General features: G+C 37.1%; 4 protein-coding genes across 13 annotated transcripts; 2 read left to right on the plus strand and 2 right to left on the minus strand.

Moving 5' to 3' along the window:
- Positions 1–259: 259 nt before the first annotated feature.
- On the minus strand, positions 260–5,335 carry marveld2b (MARVEL domain containing 2b). Of its 6 annotated transcripts, XM_052557419.1 has the most exons (9): positions 4,752–5,334; positions 4,536–4,575; positions 4,352–4,415; positions 2,841–4,039; positions 2,675–2,704; positions 2,416–2,588; positions 1,679–1,850; positions 1,359–1,409; positions 260–1,081 (listed from the first exon to the last, which is right to left on the minus strand). In XM_052557419.1, the coding sequence occupies exons 4-9, from the start codon at positions 4,011–4,013 to the stop codon at positions 962–964; spliced, it is 1,719 nt and encodes a 572-aa protein (XP_052413379.1). In that variant the 5' UTR covers positions 4,014–4,039; positions 4,352–4,415; positions 4,536–4,575; positions 4,752–5,334; the 3' UTR covers positions 260–961. The 6 variants fall into 6 exon arrangements, with proteins under 6 accessions (XP_052413379.1, XP_052413378.1, XP_052413381.1 ...); XM_052557418.1 differs by lacking the exon at positions 4,536–4,575; XM_052557421.1 differs by lacking the exon at positions 4,536–4,575 and having other exon boundaries at positions 4,352–4,402; positions 4,752–4,798.
- Positions 5,336–5,595: 260 nt separating this feature from the next.
- Positions 5,596–7,283, minus strand: ak6 (adenylate kinase 6). Of its 4 annotated transcripts, XM_052557437.1 has the most exons (5): positions 7,031–7,282; positions 6,784–6,876; positions 6,336–6,370; positions 6,228–6,263; positions 5,596–5,941 (listed from the first exon to the last, which is right to left on the minus strand). In XM_052557437.1, exons 2-5 carry the CDS (start codon positions 6,805–6,807, stop codon positions 5,752–5,754), a joined length of 285 nt encoding a protein of 94 aa, XP_052413397.1. In that variant the 5' UTR covers positions 6,808–6,876; positions 7,031–7,282; the 3' UTR covers positions 5,596–5,751. The 4 variants fall into 4 exon arrangements, with proteins under 4 accessions (XP_052413397.1, XP_052413396.1, XP_052413395.1 ...); XM_052557436.1 differs by having other exon boundaries at positions 6,228–6,370; positions 7,031–7,283; XM_052557435.1 differs by lacking the exon at positions 6,784–6,876 and having other exon boundaries at positions 7,031–7,281.
- Positions 7,233–12,834, plus strand: rad17 (RAD17 checkpoint clamp loader component). The gene is made up of 17 exons (XM_052557416.1): positions 7,233–7,397; positions 7,724–7,804; positions 7,946–8,173; positions 9,132–9,209; positions 9,315–9,477; positions 9,667–9,803; positions 9,981–10,033; positions 10,128–10,250; positions 10,343–10,412; positions 10,505–10,616; positions 10,704–10,892; positions 10,999–11,084; positions 11,165–11,311; positions 11,460–11,606; positions 11,714–11,834; positions 12,059–12,116; positions 12,192–12,834. The coding sequence occupies exons 2-17, from the start codon at positions 7,748–7,750 to the stop codon at positions 12,436–12,438; spliced, it is 2,016 nt and encodes a 671-aa protein (XP_052413376.1). The 5' UTR covers positions 7,233–7,397; positions 7,724–7,747; the 3' UTR covers positions 12,439–12,834.
- A 353-nt stretch (positions 12,835–13,187) lies between these two features.
- Positions 13,188–17,574, plus strand: ccdc125 (coiled-coil domain containing 125). Of its 2 annotated transcripts, none has more exons than XM_052557426.1 (12): positions 13,188–13,304; positions 13,533–13,848; positions 14,272–14,330; positions 14,493–14,579; positions 14,667–14,744; positions 14,849–14,934; positions 15,204–15,286; positions 15,373–15,485; positions 15,565–15,672; positions 15,824–15,974; positions 17,054–17,166; positions 17,262–17,574. In XM_052557426.1, the coding sequence occupies exons 2-12, from the start codon at positions 13,563–13,565 to the stop codon at positions 17,556–17,558; spliced, it is 1,461 nt and encodes a 486-aa protein (XP_052413386.1). In that variant the 5' UTR covers positions 13,188–13,304; positions 13,533–13,562; the 3' UTR covers positions 17,559–17,574. The 2 variants fall into 2 exon arrangements, with proteins under 2 accessions (XP_052413386.1, XP_052413387.1); XM_052557427.1 differs by having other exon boundaries at positions 13,216–13,304; positions 13,554–13,848.
- The last annotated feature ends 4 nt before the right edge of the window (positions 17,575–17,578 follow it).

Raw genomic sequence — 17,578 nt, forward strand, 5'->3', positions numbered from 1 at the left:
ATTTAATTCGAAATAGGTATCAAGTTGTTCATTTTTTTGAGTCTCCTTAGTGCAACATATTGCTCAGACCTATAATTATTGTTTCAATTACCATAAATTGCCATACAAACAATAACAATGATTAATGCAGGATTGTTCTAGATTATTACACACCATATTCAATATTCATGACACATAAGGTTGCGTGATCACCTTTTCTTCCTGGAGTTAATTGCAGCTTGTAACCTGATACCTTCAGAGCTGTCAGTAAAAGTGTGCATTACTAGAGTTCAACTATAACAGCAGGTATATAATGCTCTGAGCCATGTAGTAGAGCGTGTTAAAATATAAATAGACATGAGAGGTGGTATATATCTTGGAGTTTAAACTACTAGTTCTTCATTTAGTTAAAAAAGATGTTTATTTTATCTACTTCCAATATTAATGAAAAAAAAATGAAATAGAAGGATAAATTCACATGGTGATAAAATATTTACATATAAGTCACACATATCTGTACCGTATAAAAGACACAAAAGTGAAAATTAAACTATAAATATACCAAGAAATTTAAGATCATTAGAGATATTACTTTTTAAACAAATATCATTTGAGAGCTATTTCTATCTCCACTTAACTACAGGAAGCTCAAAGACTCCAGTGATTTTCTACAAAGGACCTACTTCTAAAATAAAAAGTTTATATAAAAACATCATATATAATATATATGATCAAAACATTGCTCATGTTGCTCCACATTAATTATCAGTATGAGAAGGGGACATTTTCACTGGGTTTAAAGTGGTAGGTGTCTTTCTTTGTATTTTCTTGCCATTGAATTCAATATGAAATTATTTCAATACCAAGACCAAACCAAAAACTCTGTTAATTCCTGAAGGTATAGCCATGGACTGTTTTTTTTTTTTGGGACAGTTGCTTCTTTTCTGGGACCCTCTTTGAAGAAAGTATAATGGAGTTCTGTTTAGCTGTAACCATCGTTCCAGTCCATTACTTTGTCATACTCCTGAATTTTCTGCTTTATGTGTGCAAGTTTACTCTTCAGATATTCACATCTCTCCCTTTTCTCCTGGTATGTCGGGTCCTACAACCAGAAACATGTAAAGAAATATTTGGCATGCACTCACACACAGACAGGAAGTATGTAAACATTTCAATAGTTCCATTTATGTCACCCTAACATTTCCAGTTTGTCAGTTTCTACGGTTTGTGGCACTCAAACAGAGACAGGTACTACACTATGTCATTATTTTGCAAAGACTAAAGAATGTAGAAAAGCAACAGTCAGATGAAGGTTTCGAAATGGGTCAGAGAAACTTGTAGAACATAGGTAAAATACATAACATAAAAACCGTACTTACAGCCTTTTTTCTATTATACTCTTGAATAATGCCATTGATTCTCTCTTGCTCCTGTGGAAGGTAAACCAAGATTAATATCTAAAATATTTCTGTTTCAATGCAAAAGCTTTTAGAGAAATATATTAAATTAATTTCTACTATGATTGGTCACCAGCTCTTTGCTGTTTTTAAACATAATTGAGTCTTAACTAATTCAGTTTAATTGTGATGACAAAATTTTTTCAATTACAAATACTTCAAAGTAGTTTCTCAAATAATATAAGCTCATAAAACCGGCAAGCATAATAATTTTGAAATAATTTGCTTTTTAAAACAATTACCATTTGACTGGAAGGCTGCTGTGGGAGATTCCTCATCAGATTATCCATTTCCTCAAACTTCTGCGTTAAGACCTGAACCTCAGCATGCAACTCTTTATATTCTGCATATTGATCATTAAACACAGCCTTGTATCGCTCCCTTTCCTCATCAGACTGGATTGTGGGATATTTCCTGTGAGGAGAAAGATTAGAGCAAACATTCAGATACAAAAGGGATAAGAGATTTAAAAAGCATGAGATAACTATAACCAGTCCTAAATATGTGGCTATTGTCAGAACTTCATTAAAACTGAGTATATTTATTTCATGAAGCCTGTATTTATTAATTGATTTCAGTTAACATAAGTACCGTACTTTCCGGACTATAAGTCACACTTTTTTCATAGTTTGGCTGGTCCTGCGACTTCTAGTTAGGTGCGACTTATTTATCAAAATTAATTTGACGTGAACCATAAGAAATGAACTAAGAGACATGAACCAAGAGAAAACATTACTGTCCCCAGCCGCGAGAGGGCGCTATATGCTGCTCACTGCTCCTGTAGCCTACACTAAGCAGCATAGAGCGCCCTCTCGCGGCTGTAGACTGTAATGTTTTCTCTTGGTTCTAAATAAATGTGACTTATAGTCCAGTGCTACTTATATATGTTTTTTTTCTCATCATGGCGTATTTTTGGACTGATGCGACTTATACTCAGGTGCGATTTAGTCCGAAAAATACGGTATTCTTTGAAACTCACGCCACATAGTCTGCAATAACCACAGGTTTTGGGATGTGGCCAGCAGGAATATGACCCCTTAAGATCTCTGGTTCCATCATAACTGGGTTGGCAGGTTTGCCATCATAAGATTCTGGACTGGACATTACTGGAGCGGTTAGGATGGGCACAGAGACACTTGAGCCGGCACCAATCTGAGATTAGATTACAAATAGTACATTACAACAATGATTTTAAAATCTGAAAATGTTCTTCTTAATATTTAAATTCAACAGCTTACCATATGGAGTGGAAGTCCTTCTGATTTCATCTAGGTACGAATAAGAACAGAAAAGCATGAAAATTAGATTTTGTTAGCTAGGCTTAAGATAATTTACTGGTATTACTAAAATGGGAAAATCATTATGGAGCATTATATTTCAAAGAACAAATGATTTGAAATTTACTTCTTGACCCATTCTCTCTCTGTACATCCTTGCTGCTTCATGTCTCCACAGCTTCAGGCACACGCATGCTCCCACGAGATACAACAGCATGTTGAGAAAGAGGAAGATGATGGCAGCATTCTGTCCAGCCTCTGTTCGGCAAAACCCCGCATTGGGTCCAGCGTTGAAATGTGGATAATAGCAGAGACCTCCACGCACTGTGTCTCGCACATACACAATTGCAGCTGACAAGTAGAGCAACGCTAACACCAAGTTTACCACACCCTCTGTGATTGGCCACCAGCCGGAGTCTAGGAGAATGGTACGATAATACATGGTCATGCCTAACACTACTAGAATGATAGTCACTATCCATGCAATTCCAGCCACCACAATAACAAAAGGAGTCAAGGGTCCCGAGTAGGAAATTCCAGTTCCAGCTCCTCCATACATCCCACCCATTGATGTTCCCCCATACATCTGATGCATGGAGTAACCAAACATATTAAACCATTCATTATCTTTGTGCACATACGCACAGACGCATGCAAAAACAGCAGCCCCTAAAAGCAACTCTGCACATCCCAAAATGCGCAGAAGTCCAGCCCAGGACTTCATATATGCATAGCGCTGGTTGTATTCCTCCACCTTCTCACTGTAAGTCATAGCCGTCTTCAAAGAGCGACCGGACACCGATTCCAGCGGCTCCCCTAATAACGTTGCCTGCTCCTTCCTTGAATTGTAGCTGCCTCCAGACCCTCCATAAGGGTCGAGGTAAGAGCTGGGGGCTGTAGGTGAGGGTGCACGTGAGTGTGGTGGAGAGCACGGGACGCCTTCGGTGGTGATGTTGACATCAGGTGGTGGTGGTGGAAAGGTCCATTTCTTGCTACCTCGGTTGCCACTGGCTCTGAAGAAGTTCTTCACAGAGTCAGGAATGAAGCGTCGGACGGGTTTGATGTCCATGGCATCATCCACCTGGTCTTCAACATCACTCGGGTAGAATTCCGGGCCAACAGGAGGGTTTCCGGGGAGAGGCGGTGGTGGTAAACTGTCATAGCTAGATGCTGCCACTTCACCACCGAGTGGGTAAGGAGCTTGCTGACCCCACGGCAGTGAGCCAATGGGCACTTGATCATAGTAAGGCATATCGCGGACCCGATCAAAGCGGGACGCTGACCCGTTTCCAAAAGACATGGGAATGGTTCTAGCAGCTGAGCGTACTGAGGATCAGAAAGTTTATCCACATTATTATAGTGTCTTGTGTCACATACAAACTGACATAATGCCATTTGCACATCTTTTACAAACATAAAAGTAAGGATTCATTGATATTTAAATGATATCTGATATTAATAAGTCAGTTATTACTGTTATGACATGGACTATTATATAACTAACATGGTGAATATTATTTATACTACATTTAACCATTCAAATCAATTGTTTTAAATATTTTGGTCAATGCAGAAATTAGAATTATGTGCATAAAAGCATTGCATACTTTATACTACAAAACTCAGTAACTGTCTTACCTAGGGTAGTTACATTGCCTCACAGGGTGAATTTAAAACCGTGTTTTTCCCCTTACAAAGCAAACTGAAATAAAAAATAAACAAGCGCGTTACACGCTGGTCAAACAAGCTTAAAAGCACTTTAGAAAATCTAGCAAAAATGTGATTTTATAGAAACGATGGCACAAAATCTGCGTTGCAAGACCTGATCTTAACGCGGTTTGAAACCATAGACTGAAACCAGCCTGTCAACAAATAACATGTAAGAAATAAAACGGAGTTTTAAGTCATTCTGATTGAATAAACGAACTAATTTTTCACTGTAAAAGCGTATTCATTATCTACACTCAAGATGTGGGAGTTTAGACTACATATTTTTGCCTAAAAATATATATTTTATTAAAAACCATCGATGTCTTACCTGGTACCGATACTTACACCTGTCTTCCGCCCTGGGGCTTCAGGTGAAGGGAAGGGAACCGATCACGTGACTTATCCTGACCCAGTGTGTGATGTCACCATACAAACCAGTTTGACAAGAAAACGATGAAACACTAGATGAAACACTTCTTTCTGAAGAAATCAGCTCATCTATCAACACAAATTGTATGGGGGATTTATGGAGGATGGCACTGTTTGTACCGTGTATGTACAAAAGGCAATTAATGACAACATAAACGGTTTATATTTACTACTCGTAAAAATTTAGAAAATATTATTATCTGTTCGTTTGGATAGCTAACCATGTAGTAATCTTCATGTAAAAAATCTGAGGCAACAACAATTATATTTCTCAGTTTTATATTTATCCTTGCACTTGATGATATATATGCCAGATAGACTGGACTAGAAGTAGATATTATGGTTTGATTGTTGATAGAGCATTAAAGGAGAGAATAAGAGAGAAAATAAAACTATAAAGCACAAATAGAAACTGCGATTTTATATGACTGATGAAAAGTGAATAAAACTGACTCTCTATCATCATGAGTGACTTTTTCCCGACTAGAATTAATATGTAGTGTAGCTACATACATCCGTTTTAGAGTTGCCAAGTTAATCTAATCTTTTGAAGAGAAACACCCATGTAATTGAACATTATTTCTGTGAATTAGATTTGATCCTAAATTCCACTTACTAACAAATGTAAAATGTTTCAGGTATTTGGTGGCAGCTAAACAATCATTTTTCAAAGAATGTACACTTTTCTTTGAAAATTTAAAAAATAAAAATAAACAATAAAACTAGTCAAATGAAAGATGCTCTTTTATATACTGTATAAAAATATTTATTTCTTCCATTCATTTTAGAAACAAGTTTAACTTATTTCAAATAAAGTTATTTTAAACAGCCCCACACATTTTAAGTCCTTAGCTCAACGATAGTCAAAAGAACAATGCTTCCACATATAATGCCTCATGTCAATTGTTGTCTTTCATCCATTGTTCAATCCACTGAACAATTTGCTCCAGATTGCTCTCCATGTCCTCAGGAGTGTTACTGGGGAGCTGGTGGACTATCTCCTCCTTGTAGGCTTCCATGGCTTCCTCATAGATAGTCTGGAAAATCTCACACTGCACATTGTCCTGGAGCTTCTTTCCTGTGTATCCTCTGAAAATAAAAGATATTTTGAAAAAAATCATTGCAATAGGAAGCATACAGTCACACTGTACGTGAATGACTTCTGAACTGTACATTAGGTCTGAATATGCTATACAAGTTATGCTCAAATAAGGGGATTTTTTATCTGCCCTAAGATGATTAAAAATATAATAATTCTCAAATGTTTGTTGCGTTGCTCATCCCAGATCTATTTTAAAGATAAATAAAGTAGTCTACCTAAACTGAAATATCACATATCTAACAAATATTACCGTTAACTGTTATAAACACAAACCTCCTTTCAAGACGATTGTAGAGATTGGTGTTGTCTGTGCGGAGGACAAAAACAATGTCAAACCAGCGTTCAGGAAAGAAATCAAAGCTTTGGTAATAAATAATCACACCATCACTCATTCTGTCCTCCAGCTCATCCACAACCTAAAACAATGAAACTGTCTTTAACATTTTGTTTTATTATGTGCAGCCGGATGGATTTGCTTTTGACTTGTGATCCGTGCGGATTCAATAACCTGCCGAATAATGAATACCATACTCCTATCTAATAAAACACTATAAAATGTATTTTGTTCAAGAATACACTGTAATAATTATACTATAACATTATCCAATTAAAGGTGGAACAATTAGATTCATTACAACAGTACATACCCTGTCCTCATCCAATATAGGACACTGGTATTCTTCGTCAAATCCTTCGAACAACTGACCTATATATATATACATATATATGTGTGTGTGTGTGTGTGTGTGTGTGTGTGTGTTTGTGTGTGTTTTAAAACAAATTCTTAAATATAAACAACAAACTTTTATTTCAAAGTACAATAACTTACCCTCCTGTGCCAAATCACCAACATTCACATAGATAAGTCATGTTCTCTGAGCCAGCTCTTTGCCTAGAGTGGTCTTTCCTACACCAGGGGTTCCTGTCCGTCCAATCATGAAAAAACATTATTTTATTATTATTATTATTGTTATTATTATTACTGCTAGTATTTTTGGTCATAGCTATACCAGCTTAATACATTCAAAATATATTTACTATTAGGAACAGCCTAATAAAATGTAGACTTACTTTACCTGTAAAAAGAATGTTTTGGTGTCTTCGTGATCCTCATTGCTAGGTATCACGCGAGGAAATAATGCAATTAACAACACAGCTCGTTTTCCACAAATCACAGCTGCTGGATGCTCACTGTCAATAAGCATACAAAAACATATATTATGTAAATAATCCGTTAGTACGGTCATATTTTATGATGTGTTTGTCACAGCATAGAGCTAAACGTGATCAACATTGTGGCGTCATCAGTATGCGCCAGAGGAGGGGCGGTTCGGCGGTTCGTCACAGCTTTAAAGGGATAGTTAGCACAATGTTACTTGTTACTTTCAAACACAAATAGTCGGCATTGTTGTTCTATAAAGATCATATTTAGAGATGATAAGGGTAAGTTTATACTGCATTGCCTAAACAGTGTATTAGCCACGGTTTGGTTGATTTGGCTTGATAACTTGACATTCGTTAAGTCGAGCTCAGCTAACGGTCGGGGCGAACTTGCTAAACTCTGATTAATAGACTTTTATTAAGTGTCTGGAGTTCTACAAAACATGTTTTAGAAGTAAAGTGTGCTCCACTTGTGATTATAACACGAAATTATACGAATTATACACACATTTACTACTGCTGTCCTCCTCTCGTAAACTCGCCGAGGGGAATCCCATCTTTGCCGTTTTATAAATTATGTAAATAATTTGGTTTTCGTCCGAGCACAGCGTTGCATGGAGTAACTGAATGGAATGTCAAAATTGATGATGTCAAAGCTGTCTCTGGGAGGAAAGCAGTCCTCTGGAAAAGTATGTAACATCTTTGAAAGTACTTTTGATCATTCTTTCTTTTTTCATTATCCAACAAGATCATCTCCAGACTGAGAATAAATGAGGATGCTCTGAATCTGCTGATGTACTATATGTGTTCTGCTTGTATTTCCTGTTAAGATAAACAGCTGGGTGGAACCATCATTTGGTGAACTTTTGGGAGGAGTGAACAGGTCAGGGGAAAGCAAAACTACCCGGTGGCCGTCTACTGGGAACCAAGCAGAAAAAAAATCCAGGAAGAGGAAAGTAGATTCTCATGTGTCCAGCAACCAGATCAGTGCGTCAAGTGAAGCATTTAAACCAGACCAGGATGAGCCTTGGGTGGATATGTACGCTCCCCAATCACAGGTACAGAAAATGTGTGGCCCAGGCCTGCTTGGTACAGTTCTTGGAAAAATTGCCTTCCTGCAGTTTAGTTCCAAAGCCTCTCTAACACTTTTAGTTGTGTGATCTAAGTAAAGTTTGATCTAAAAAATAAAATATTTGCATAAAATTCAAGGCATTGTTGTTTGGCTACAAAACCACCACTGGCTCTGCACCCATTTACCTAAATTCATTACTTCAGACTTATGTGCCCTCTAGAAGCTTGCATTCTGCAAGTGAACATCGCTTGATTGTGCCATCCCAAAGAAGCACAAAGTCACTTTTATGGACTTTTAAATTAAATATTCCCTCCTGGTGGAATGACCTGCCCAACTCAATCCGAGCAGCTGAGTCTTCAAACATCTTCAAGAATCAGCTTATAACCCATCTCTTCCATCTTTATTTGACCCTCTAACTTTAGCACTCACTATTCTAATTCTATTCTTTAAAAAAAATCAAACTACCATTCTAATCTTTTTGTATTCTATTTTCTTTTCATTCATTATACAATTATAAAAAAAAAGACCTCTATCATTAGCTTGCTCTATTCCTTTTCTATTCTATCTGTTTTCTTTTTATTTATTATATTATTTAAAAGCCCTTGCTATGTGTACTGTGTTTAAGCTAACTGAGACTTGTTAAAGCACTTATGTTATTATCTTTTGTTGTTTTTGATTGCTTCCATTGTCGTCATTTGTAAGTCGCTTTGGATAAAACATCTGCTAAATGACTAAATGTAAATGTAAAAACGGCAGAAAATTAGATGTCATACAGCAGGGCTGAGTACTCTATTCCAGGTCATTCAAACCAAAAAATGTGAAAAAAATGTACTTAGATTGTGTTCCTAAGAACACATTTGTCTGCTACTTAACATTTTCATATTGTTATTATCTCAATCTACAAACTTTGATGATTTAAATGCTTTTTTTTTTCTTTCCAAAAGGCCGAACTAGCAGTCCACAAAAAGAAAGTTGAAGAAGTTGAAAGCTGGTTGAGAGTCAATTTGGACAAATCAAAAAAGGTCTGCCAGGCATGATATACTGTATGTTGGGTGATGTATGTTTATTGAGTCATTTGGGAATGGTTTTTTATACTCTGTGTTGTATTTGGGGTTATGGCTCCACAGGGTGGCGCCATTCTGTTGCTCACTGGCCCCTCAGGATGTGGGAAGACAGCAACTGTCCAAGTCCTTGCCAAGGATTTGGGTTTTCAGATCCAAGAGTGGTCAAATCCCTCCACCACCTCTCAGTACAAAACGGAGGATTTGTTCACACAAAGCTTTGATCCGGGTCAGAAGTCTTCTTCTTGCTAGTCCTCCACTATTGTGACACCATGCCTAATATCTAGTCAATGATAATTATATAGCACCCCTATTTTATCACATATCAGAATCGTATATGGATGAAGTGATATCTCAGTCTCTCTGTATAATATGATTTTTTTTTTAGCTCATTCCTCTGACCTTTTTATTCTAACAGATTCAAGGTTTAACCGTTTCCATGGCAGCTCACAAACAGGGCTGTTCCAAGAGTTCCTGCTGAGAGCCAACAAATACAACCGTCTACAAATGAGCGGAGAGAAAGTGACTGAAGACAGGAAAATAATTCTTATAGAGGTGTTGCACAGAACTGCCCTTCAAAAATATCACTGTTGTTGAAAACCTTTTTTGTTGCATATATCTAAAATACATTATACAAAAGAGAAAGAAGTGGGAGAAACTGAACATAAATATTACTAAATTAAAATCGAGAAGCTGAGTGACACTTTTCCATTGTTTCTTATTTTATCTCAGGAATTTCCAAATCAGTTCTATAGGCAACCAGGGTGCTTGCACGATGTACTCAGGTGACCACTAGTACTATATTTTGAAGTATTGCTAATAATCAGTTGTCACTGGTATCTTGCATATCATTGTCCTTATTTTTTATTTTTGATTTAGGCAGTTTATTAAGACTGGCCGGTGTCCGCTGGTTCTGATTGTGTCCGATAGTCTCAGTGGGGATAAGAACTCCAGACTTCTCTTTAAGGATGTTCTGCATGAACTTGATATTCACAGCATTAGGTACAAATACAACCAATTTCATTTTTCAGAAAACTTTATTTATAAATATTCAAACCCAAGGTCGTCATAGGTAAAGCATCTCTTTTTTTCAGTTTTAACCCTGTGGCCCCCACCAGTATGATGAAGGTCCTAAGCCGCATCGTAACCATCGAGGCAGGAAAGGTAGGTTGTGTGGTTTACTTTTCTATGCCTTCTGAGCAGAGAGTTTTGACCCTTAGATCCATAATACTTCACTCAGCATATGGTCTTTTCAGAGCTCTGGCAGGATCTCTATTCCTGATAAAGGTGCTCTAGATCTTCTTTGCTCAGGAAGCTCAGGAGATATTCGCAGTGCCATCAACAGCTTGCAGTTTTCTTCATTTACTGGTGACAAAATAGTTACTGAACCTGTTTATATAGTATATAAAAGTGTGTTATAGTGTATTTTATGCATTCCTTCTTTTAAATTCTCAGATTGTTGTCTGGAGAAAAGACTCTGGGCTTCTAGGAAAGGCAAATCCACAGGAAAACCTGTTGCGAAGGCAAAGGGCAGGAGCAAGTCTTCAAAATCAACAGACATGCAGGATGAAAGGCCAGCGATTGGAGGGAAAGATGCTTCACTTTTCCTTTTCAGAGCTTTAGGGAAAATCCTCTACTGCAAACGTGAGTCATTTTCAACTCCCATTCCCAAAATATTTTTCTGTTGTACACCATGAACCATGTGTAAATTAATTTATATTTCTACCAATGGATGGCATGTGATTTTTAGGTGAAAGTTATGAAAGCTCTCAAGCACCCACGCTGCCTTCACATTTAACAGATCACCAGAGGGACAAACTACTTGTTGATCCTGAAGTAAATATTCATTAATGTTTTAAATTGCACCATATAAAAAGCTTAATCTGCTTTAATGTTGATTATGATATTTTCTTCAGCTTGTCATTGAGCGTTCCCATATGTCTGGGGAATTCTTCAACCTCTACCTGCATCAGAACTACCCTGACTTCTTTTCGGATGTGGAGGATATAGCACGAGCCAGCGAGTACCTCTCTGATGCAGACTTCCTGACAGCAGAGTGGAGCGTGAGTGCAAATGCTATTGGACTTCTATAATAACACACATAGGGATGTGCAGGGTTGCTCTAAGATGTAACATTTGATTTCTGAGGACTATCATTATGTAGTATCTTAGCAACAACTTTTTGCTGAAATGGTGTTCATCTTTTCACAGTCAAGGTCGACTATGGTGGAATATGGCTCATCAGTGGCCACTAGAGGTCTTATGCACTCAAACTCTTCTCGAGCACAAGCTAGCAGCCTGTCCAATGCCGGATTCAGGCCTCTTCATAAACCGCATTGGCTACACATAAACAAGATGGTATATTTATTTTTCACTTCATCTATCGGTTGTACTTGCGTTATTCAGCGTTTTAAGTAATTGTTAATGTATCATATTGATATATTTTTACCCTGGTTTTGTGATAGTATCGAGAGAATTACCTGACTGCACAGTCGCTCTTCTTAAATTTCTGCCTGACTCCTGTGAGCCTCCTGACAGAACTGGTGCCTTACCTTGCAAAGCTCACCAACCCAATGAGAAATCAAGGTAAATATGTGACCCTGGCATTCACAAAATATACAAAAACACAATTGAATGTATTTAAAAAAATCAAACTGCATACCATAATTTTTCAAGTTCAATATTTATTATTTTCCTGCCTCCTACACAAGTATGCTAGACTTTGGTCAAAAACGAATGGTGCATTTCTCCTCATACATAATTCAGCTTTTTGTTCTATTCAATATATTTTTTTATTTTTCTCATATCAGCTCAAATAGCTTTCATCCAGAATGTTGGCCATCTTTCTCAAAAGAGGCTTCCAGGAAGGTGAGAGAAACAAAAAAAGTATTATTGCATTTGAAAAAAATTCTCAAATGGTTTAATGCATGTCTTTATTTTCAGGCTGAGACTTGAAGCACTTAATGACAAAGACCCTGGCATTTTGGATGCTGACAGTGAAAATGAAGATTCTGCTGCTGCTCAGTCCCTTGACCCAGAATCCACAGCAGGAAATGCCACGACTGAGCCCACATTGCCAAACAGCCAGGATCCTGCTGGGGACCTTCCTGCCAGCCAGCCCCAGCCCACAAGCACTGAAGCCCTTTTGGATGAGGAAGACCTCTTGATTGAGGAATATGACAGTGATTGACTGATCACATCCCATGGACATATTTAATATCACTTGCCCTGATGCAATTGTTGTTGTACCTTTAGGTCATAGGTTTTTGCTATTGTTTGTTTATGTTTTAAGATGCTAATTATTAGTAGATATTTATGCGCCCCAACACAGTATGTTGCTGTTGAGAATTGTTCATATGTCCTTACATGTGTTGAAATGGACGTGTTCTGTACACAGTTTCGACAGGGTTTTTCCCCCCACAGAGGATATTAGTGAAAGTATCTCTAGAAAATAGAACATAGTATGACCATTTAAAGCCATAATTTTTTTATGTTGTCACGGTGTAACAATGCTGTGGGACTGAGAAGTAGGGAATCTACACCTCAGTCAAATAAGTGACTGCAATAAATCAATGTTTGCAACTTTGATGGCTGTTTTGTTATTTATTTGTTCATTAAATCTCTGAATCCATATTTGTTACTGTTGCTGGGGGGCTGAAGATACAGCAGGGAGTCAGTGGAAAGGTATTTGTTAGGTGTCTAAATGTGGTTACATTTGTATACAATATATTGCTATTTTTTATTCAGTTTTCTATAGCTACGATGGTTAATTTTTTTTTTTTTTTTTACAGTTCATCTATACTTGTTCTATTTTACTGGTCGTAAATGTGGAAACTCAAAATGGGAAAGGAAAATGCTAGTAGCTTGTATGAATGATTTTCATGAAGGTTATTTTTGCTACGATCTATCGTGTGCACTTCTGAAACAAAGCACCTCTAGGATCAGACACGCCCCTTTACTAGTTTCACTTCGTCACAAACTCAGCGGAAAGTCTTGAAGTGGAATTTAGCCGTAGTCCTTTTTAACGAAATACGACCCCTCAAGGTTCCCGTAAAGGTTTGTAATGGTTGTATTTTTATTGTCTAACTCTATTGTTCTAACTTTCGAGGAACGATAAAAGTTTTGTATTGCGTTGACCTCCACTAAGCTACACAGAAAAGTATGCAGCTCCATGTCTTCTGTTTTGACTGTCAAACATGATATTTACATAGACTTCAGTTTTAATGTCTTTAATAAGGCGTAGTGCTTAACATAACTGATAGCCTATACTTTTTTGTCTCTCAGATTTTTTTTCCCCCTTTTAAGTTGATTGTGATGCAAGGTGAGGGTTTATGCCCTCAGTGCCCCACAGAAGATGACATGAGAGAGGGGGATCTAGGTGATGGCTTGGGGGCCAGATCCAGAGCACATTATGACCATCTCCCACAAATGAAGAGTAAGGGAAAGTTTCTGGGCTTCCTTTCTCAGTCAAGACCCATTACAGGGAGCAGCGAAAGAAACAATGGACCCTTCTCTTGGACGTCATGCAGAGCCATGTATGCTATTTTTAGAGAAGAACTGGAAGCTGAACGAGCTGCACGGTGGGAGAAAAGGCAGTCGGGTTAGTCTCCTGGACCGGTATCTAAAATCATTTAAACCCTACATACCTCTTAGAATCTTTATTGGACATAGAGAAGACTAAGCTATACTGTACAGAGCTATACTGATATATATATATATATATATATATATATATATAAAGTGAGTCATGTTTGAAAGTTATTGATAACTTCCTGGTAATGTCTAACCAAGGGGGGTTTACTGTGCATGCTCTGTTGATTTGCAGTATTTGGTGAAGTCAACACCTGCTGTTTCTTATCAGGGAGGGAACTTTGTGTACTCCCTTGAGCAATTCTGTACTTAAACAAATATTCAACAATAGCCATTTGAGAACCACACTACTACCAGGATATGATGTGTTGGCAAACCAGTGAAACCACAAAAAAGTGTCTTATTTTTTGCATCTAACTGCGTTCTGTTGTAGAAAGCTCTTCTGAGGACACAAGTGAAGACCTGCAGAGAAGACTACAGGAGGTCACAGAGGTAAACTTACTAATGAGACTTTCCAACAAAATGTTGTCAAAATGTTGTAGAAGACAAGCTGAAGAAAAGTAGCACCCCTGTGAGTTTTTGAATGGAGTAAAGGAAAGATATACATCTTCACATATGAACATGTGCCTCATGTAAATCTTCGCTCCATATCAGGAAGTGGAGCTGTTACGCACAGAACTGGAGGTCACTCATCGCCACCTGGAGGGAAAACATGAAGCTCTTAGGATCTTGCAAGGACAGGTATTTGAAAATATTTTAATGATTTATATAACTATTAGGTCATTTTTTAAGTGGTTTAAAGCCCTGTGCTACATTTCGTCCCTTAAGGCAATCTTGGACAAAGCAACGTGTCATACTAAAATGTTGCTTCAGAAGAGTGAAGAGCGGAACAAGGCCCTAGAAAAGGTGTCCTACTCAAACAATAACTAAACTGCTTTTAATAATTTTTAATGCAGGCATTTTCCTACCAAATATGATATAATTTTTTTTTTAATTTCCTTTCCACACAGGAGGTCAATGCACTGCAATGGGAGATCACTTTCAACCAGGTGCAGTTCAAGAATGTGGAAAACTCATGGAGTTTAAAGTATGAGAGGTATACCCATGCAAAAATACACTTTTAAAGTTGAATCAAAAACGACAGTCTTCTCTCTGCTGATTTGCCACTATTTAATTCCTACTAAAAGCTCAATGTGAAATGCAATCCGCAACCATTTTTGATAAAAAAAAGTCTGTTTTTAATAACATTCCTAATAAGACTCAAGCTATACATTGAGGGTCTTGTTTATATAAATGTCATCGGTTTTAAATTCATGTCACCTTTAAAAATGCCCACGTCACTGGTTGATGTCTATACCACTTCAGGGTGTTGGCAGAAAATGAAGCCCTAAAGAAAGCACTAGAGGAGAAAATGAGAGAGCATCAGGAGCAAAGGACAGAGAATGCTTGTAAGTCACTTCATATTTCTTGCAATTATTTCAAGACCCAATTCCTGGTTTGTTTCCAGTGCATCATTTTGCATGTTGTGTCTTAGCTCTGAGCCAAAAATGTCTGGAGCTCCTGTCTATGCTCAGTGCTAAAGAAAGAAGGGACTACCAGAAGACCCAGCCTCCATGCAGCCTGAGAACAGACGGTTCGTCGCTAGAGGTAATGTTGATTTGAATTGTAGTCTAGGTTAAACAGCTTTGTTCTGGACTAAACAGCTCTCTGTCTTCTTATCTCTCAGCTGGCAGTGTATGGGGCATGTCAGTGTAACTCTAATGGGGGCGAGCCGTGCTCTTGTGCTAGAAGTGCTTATGCAAGTCGCAAACAGGTTCTCCAGCTCAAGCAAGAGGTGCTTGTCTTGTATTTGTCAATACTTCTGTTCCATTACCTTGCAAATTAACCCTCCTTTTCAGTCAATACATGTATTAAATCCATTACAGCGCTGGATTTGCTCATTTGTCTTTGAGGGTCTTGTAACACAATGCATTTGTCTGCATTAGCTGGAGGAGCAGCAGAAGAGGAAAGAGGAGGCTTATGTCATGATGGATGCTTTCCGCATCGCCTTTGAGCAGCAGTTAAGGAGAGTTGGTGAGAACGTGCTCCGGCAGGCTGAGACTGACAGACAGCCACATTACCAAAGGCATGAAAGAGGTAAAGCTTTCATTAAAACTGTCCACAGAAATTTCCAAAAAGCATGTAAAATCAGCAATAAAATCTGACTAAAATTATATTGTAAATTGGCTCAAGTTAGGGCCTTGTGTTATTTTAGTATAATTTATATAAGTTACCCTGGACTACAAAACCATGTATAAGTCACATGGGTATATTTGTAGCAATAGCCAAAAATAAATTTTATGGGTCAAAATTATTGGTCTTTCTTTTATGCCAAAAATCATTAAGGAAAGATCATGTTCTGTGAAGATATTTAGTAAATACTGTAAATATAAAAACTTAATTTTTGATTAGTAATATCCATTGCTAAGGACTTCATTTGTACAATTTTAAAGGTGATTTTCTCAATATCAGGGACACATTGTTGTCTCACAGTGTATTCAAACCCGGGTCTCTCACACCAAAGGCATGTGTCTTATCCACTGGCCAATATGGATATACATATACATATACATATACATATACATATACATATACACATATATATATATATATATATATATATATATAAATAAATAAATAAATAAATAAAAAAAAAAATAAATAAATAAATTATATATATATATATATATATATATATATATAATGTCATATATATATATATATATATAATGTCATATATATGACATTAGCAGATTTAATTTTTATTTTATGTTTTAGTTATAGTTCAAGTATTTGTTTTATGTAATGTTTTAGTTATAGTTTTTATTTATTTCCAGGAATTTTAGTAATCTTATCTAATATAAATCTAATATTTAATATTATCTAATATTTATATAATATACTAAGCTTTTTTTATATTTCATAAAATGTTTGAATAGGTTTAGTTTATGATAAAAGACCTGAATCAATCAATCAAATCAAATTAAATCAAATTAGAAAAAAAATGAATGCATATTCTGGACTTCAAACAGAAAGTACATTAACCAATAAGACCCCTGGCTCATTTCTACTGTCTATTTCTACTGGTCTGTCTTTTCCTTGTACTCTCTCTGGTAGACACCATTACTGCTGTGTGGCACAATGCTGTCATTTTACAATTTCTTTTTTTTTCAAAGGGAAGCAAGGGTCTCTCAGTGTAAGTGAGAGGCTGAAGAAATTTCTGCCCACAACAAGCGAAGGAAAGATATCGGCCGATTCAAATGAAACACTGCATATGCTGCTTGATCTGGTCAGTAAACTTTTAATTATGGCCTATGTTCAAAAGTTGTATATATTTTTCTATATAATTTCACTATACATTTTGAGGTTGTCTTCCCTCTCCAGTTAAATGACAAAGAGGAAGCTTTGGCACATCAGAGGAAGGTGAGCTACATGTTGGCGCGAAACACTGAAGATCTGGAAAAGCGTCTCCAGATGCAGCTAGAGGAGCTGGGCCTCTCACACAAAGACCGTAAAACAAAAACAGAGGCTCCTGAGGAGAGTGAGTGGAGCAGAGGAAGAGACTGTAGATGCTCTGCTGACAGCTGTGGATCACAGCCTCTCTCTGTTCCTGACAGCCCTGCAGCTCATGATGAGCAGCTCTCCACTGAAATGAAAGAAACTGACAATAAAGATGTTTAAAAGAACAAGAAAAGAATGAA

Source organism: Carassius gibelio, chromosome B5, assembly GCF_023724105.1.
Source record: "Carassius gibelio isolate Cgi1373 ecotype wild population from Czech Republic chromosome B5, carGib1.2-hapl.c, whole genome shotgun sequence".
In the NCBI taxonomy this organism is placed as follows: domain Eukaryota; kingdom Metazoa; phylum Chordata; class Actinopteri; order Cypriniformes; family Cyprinidae; genus Carassius; species Carassius gibelio.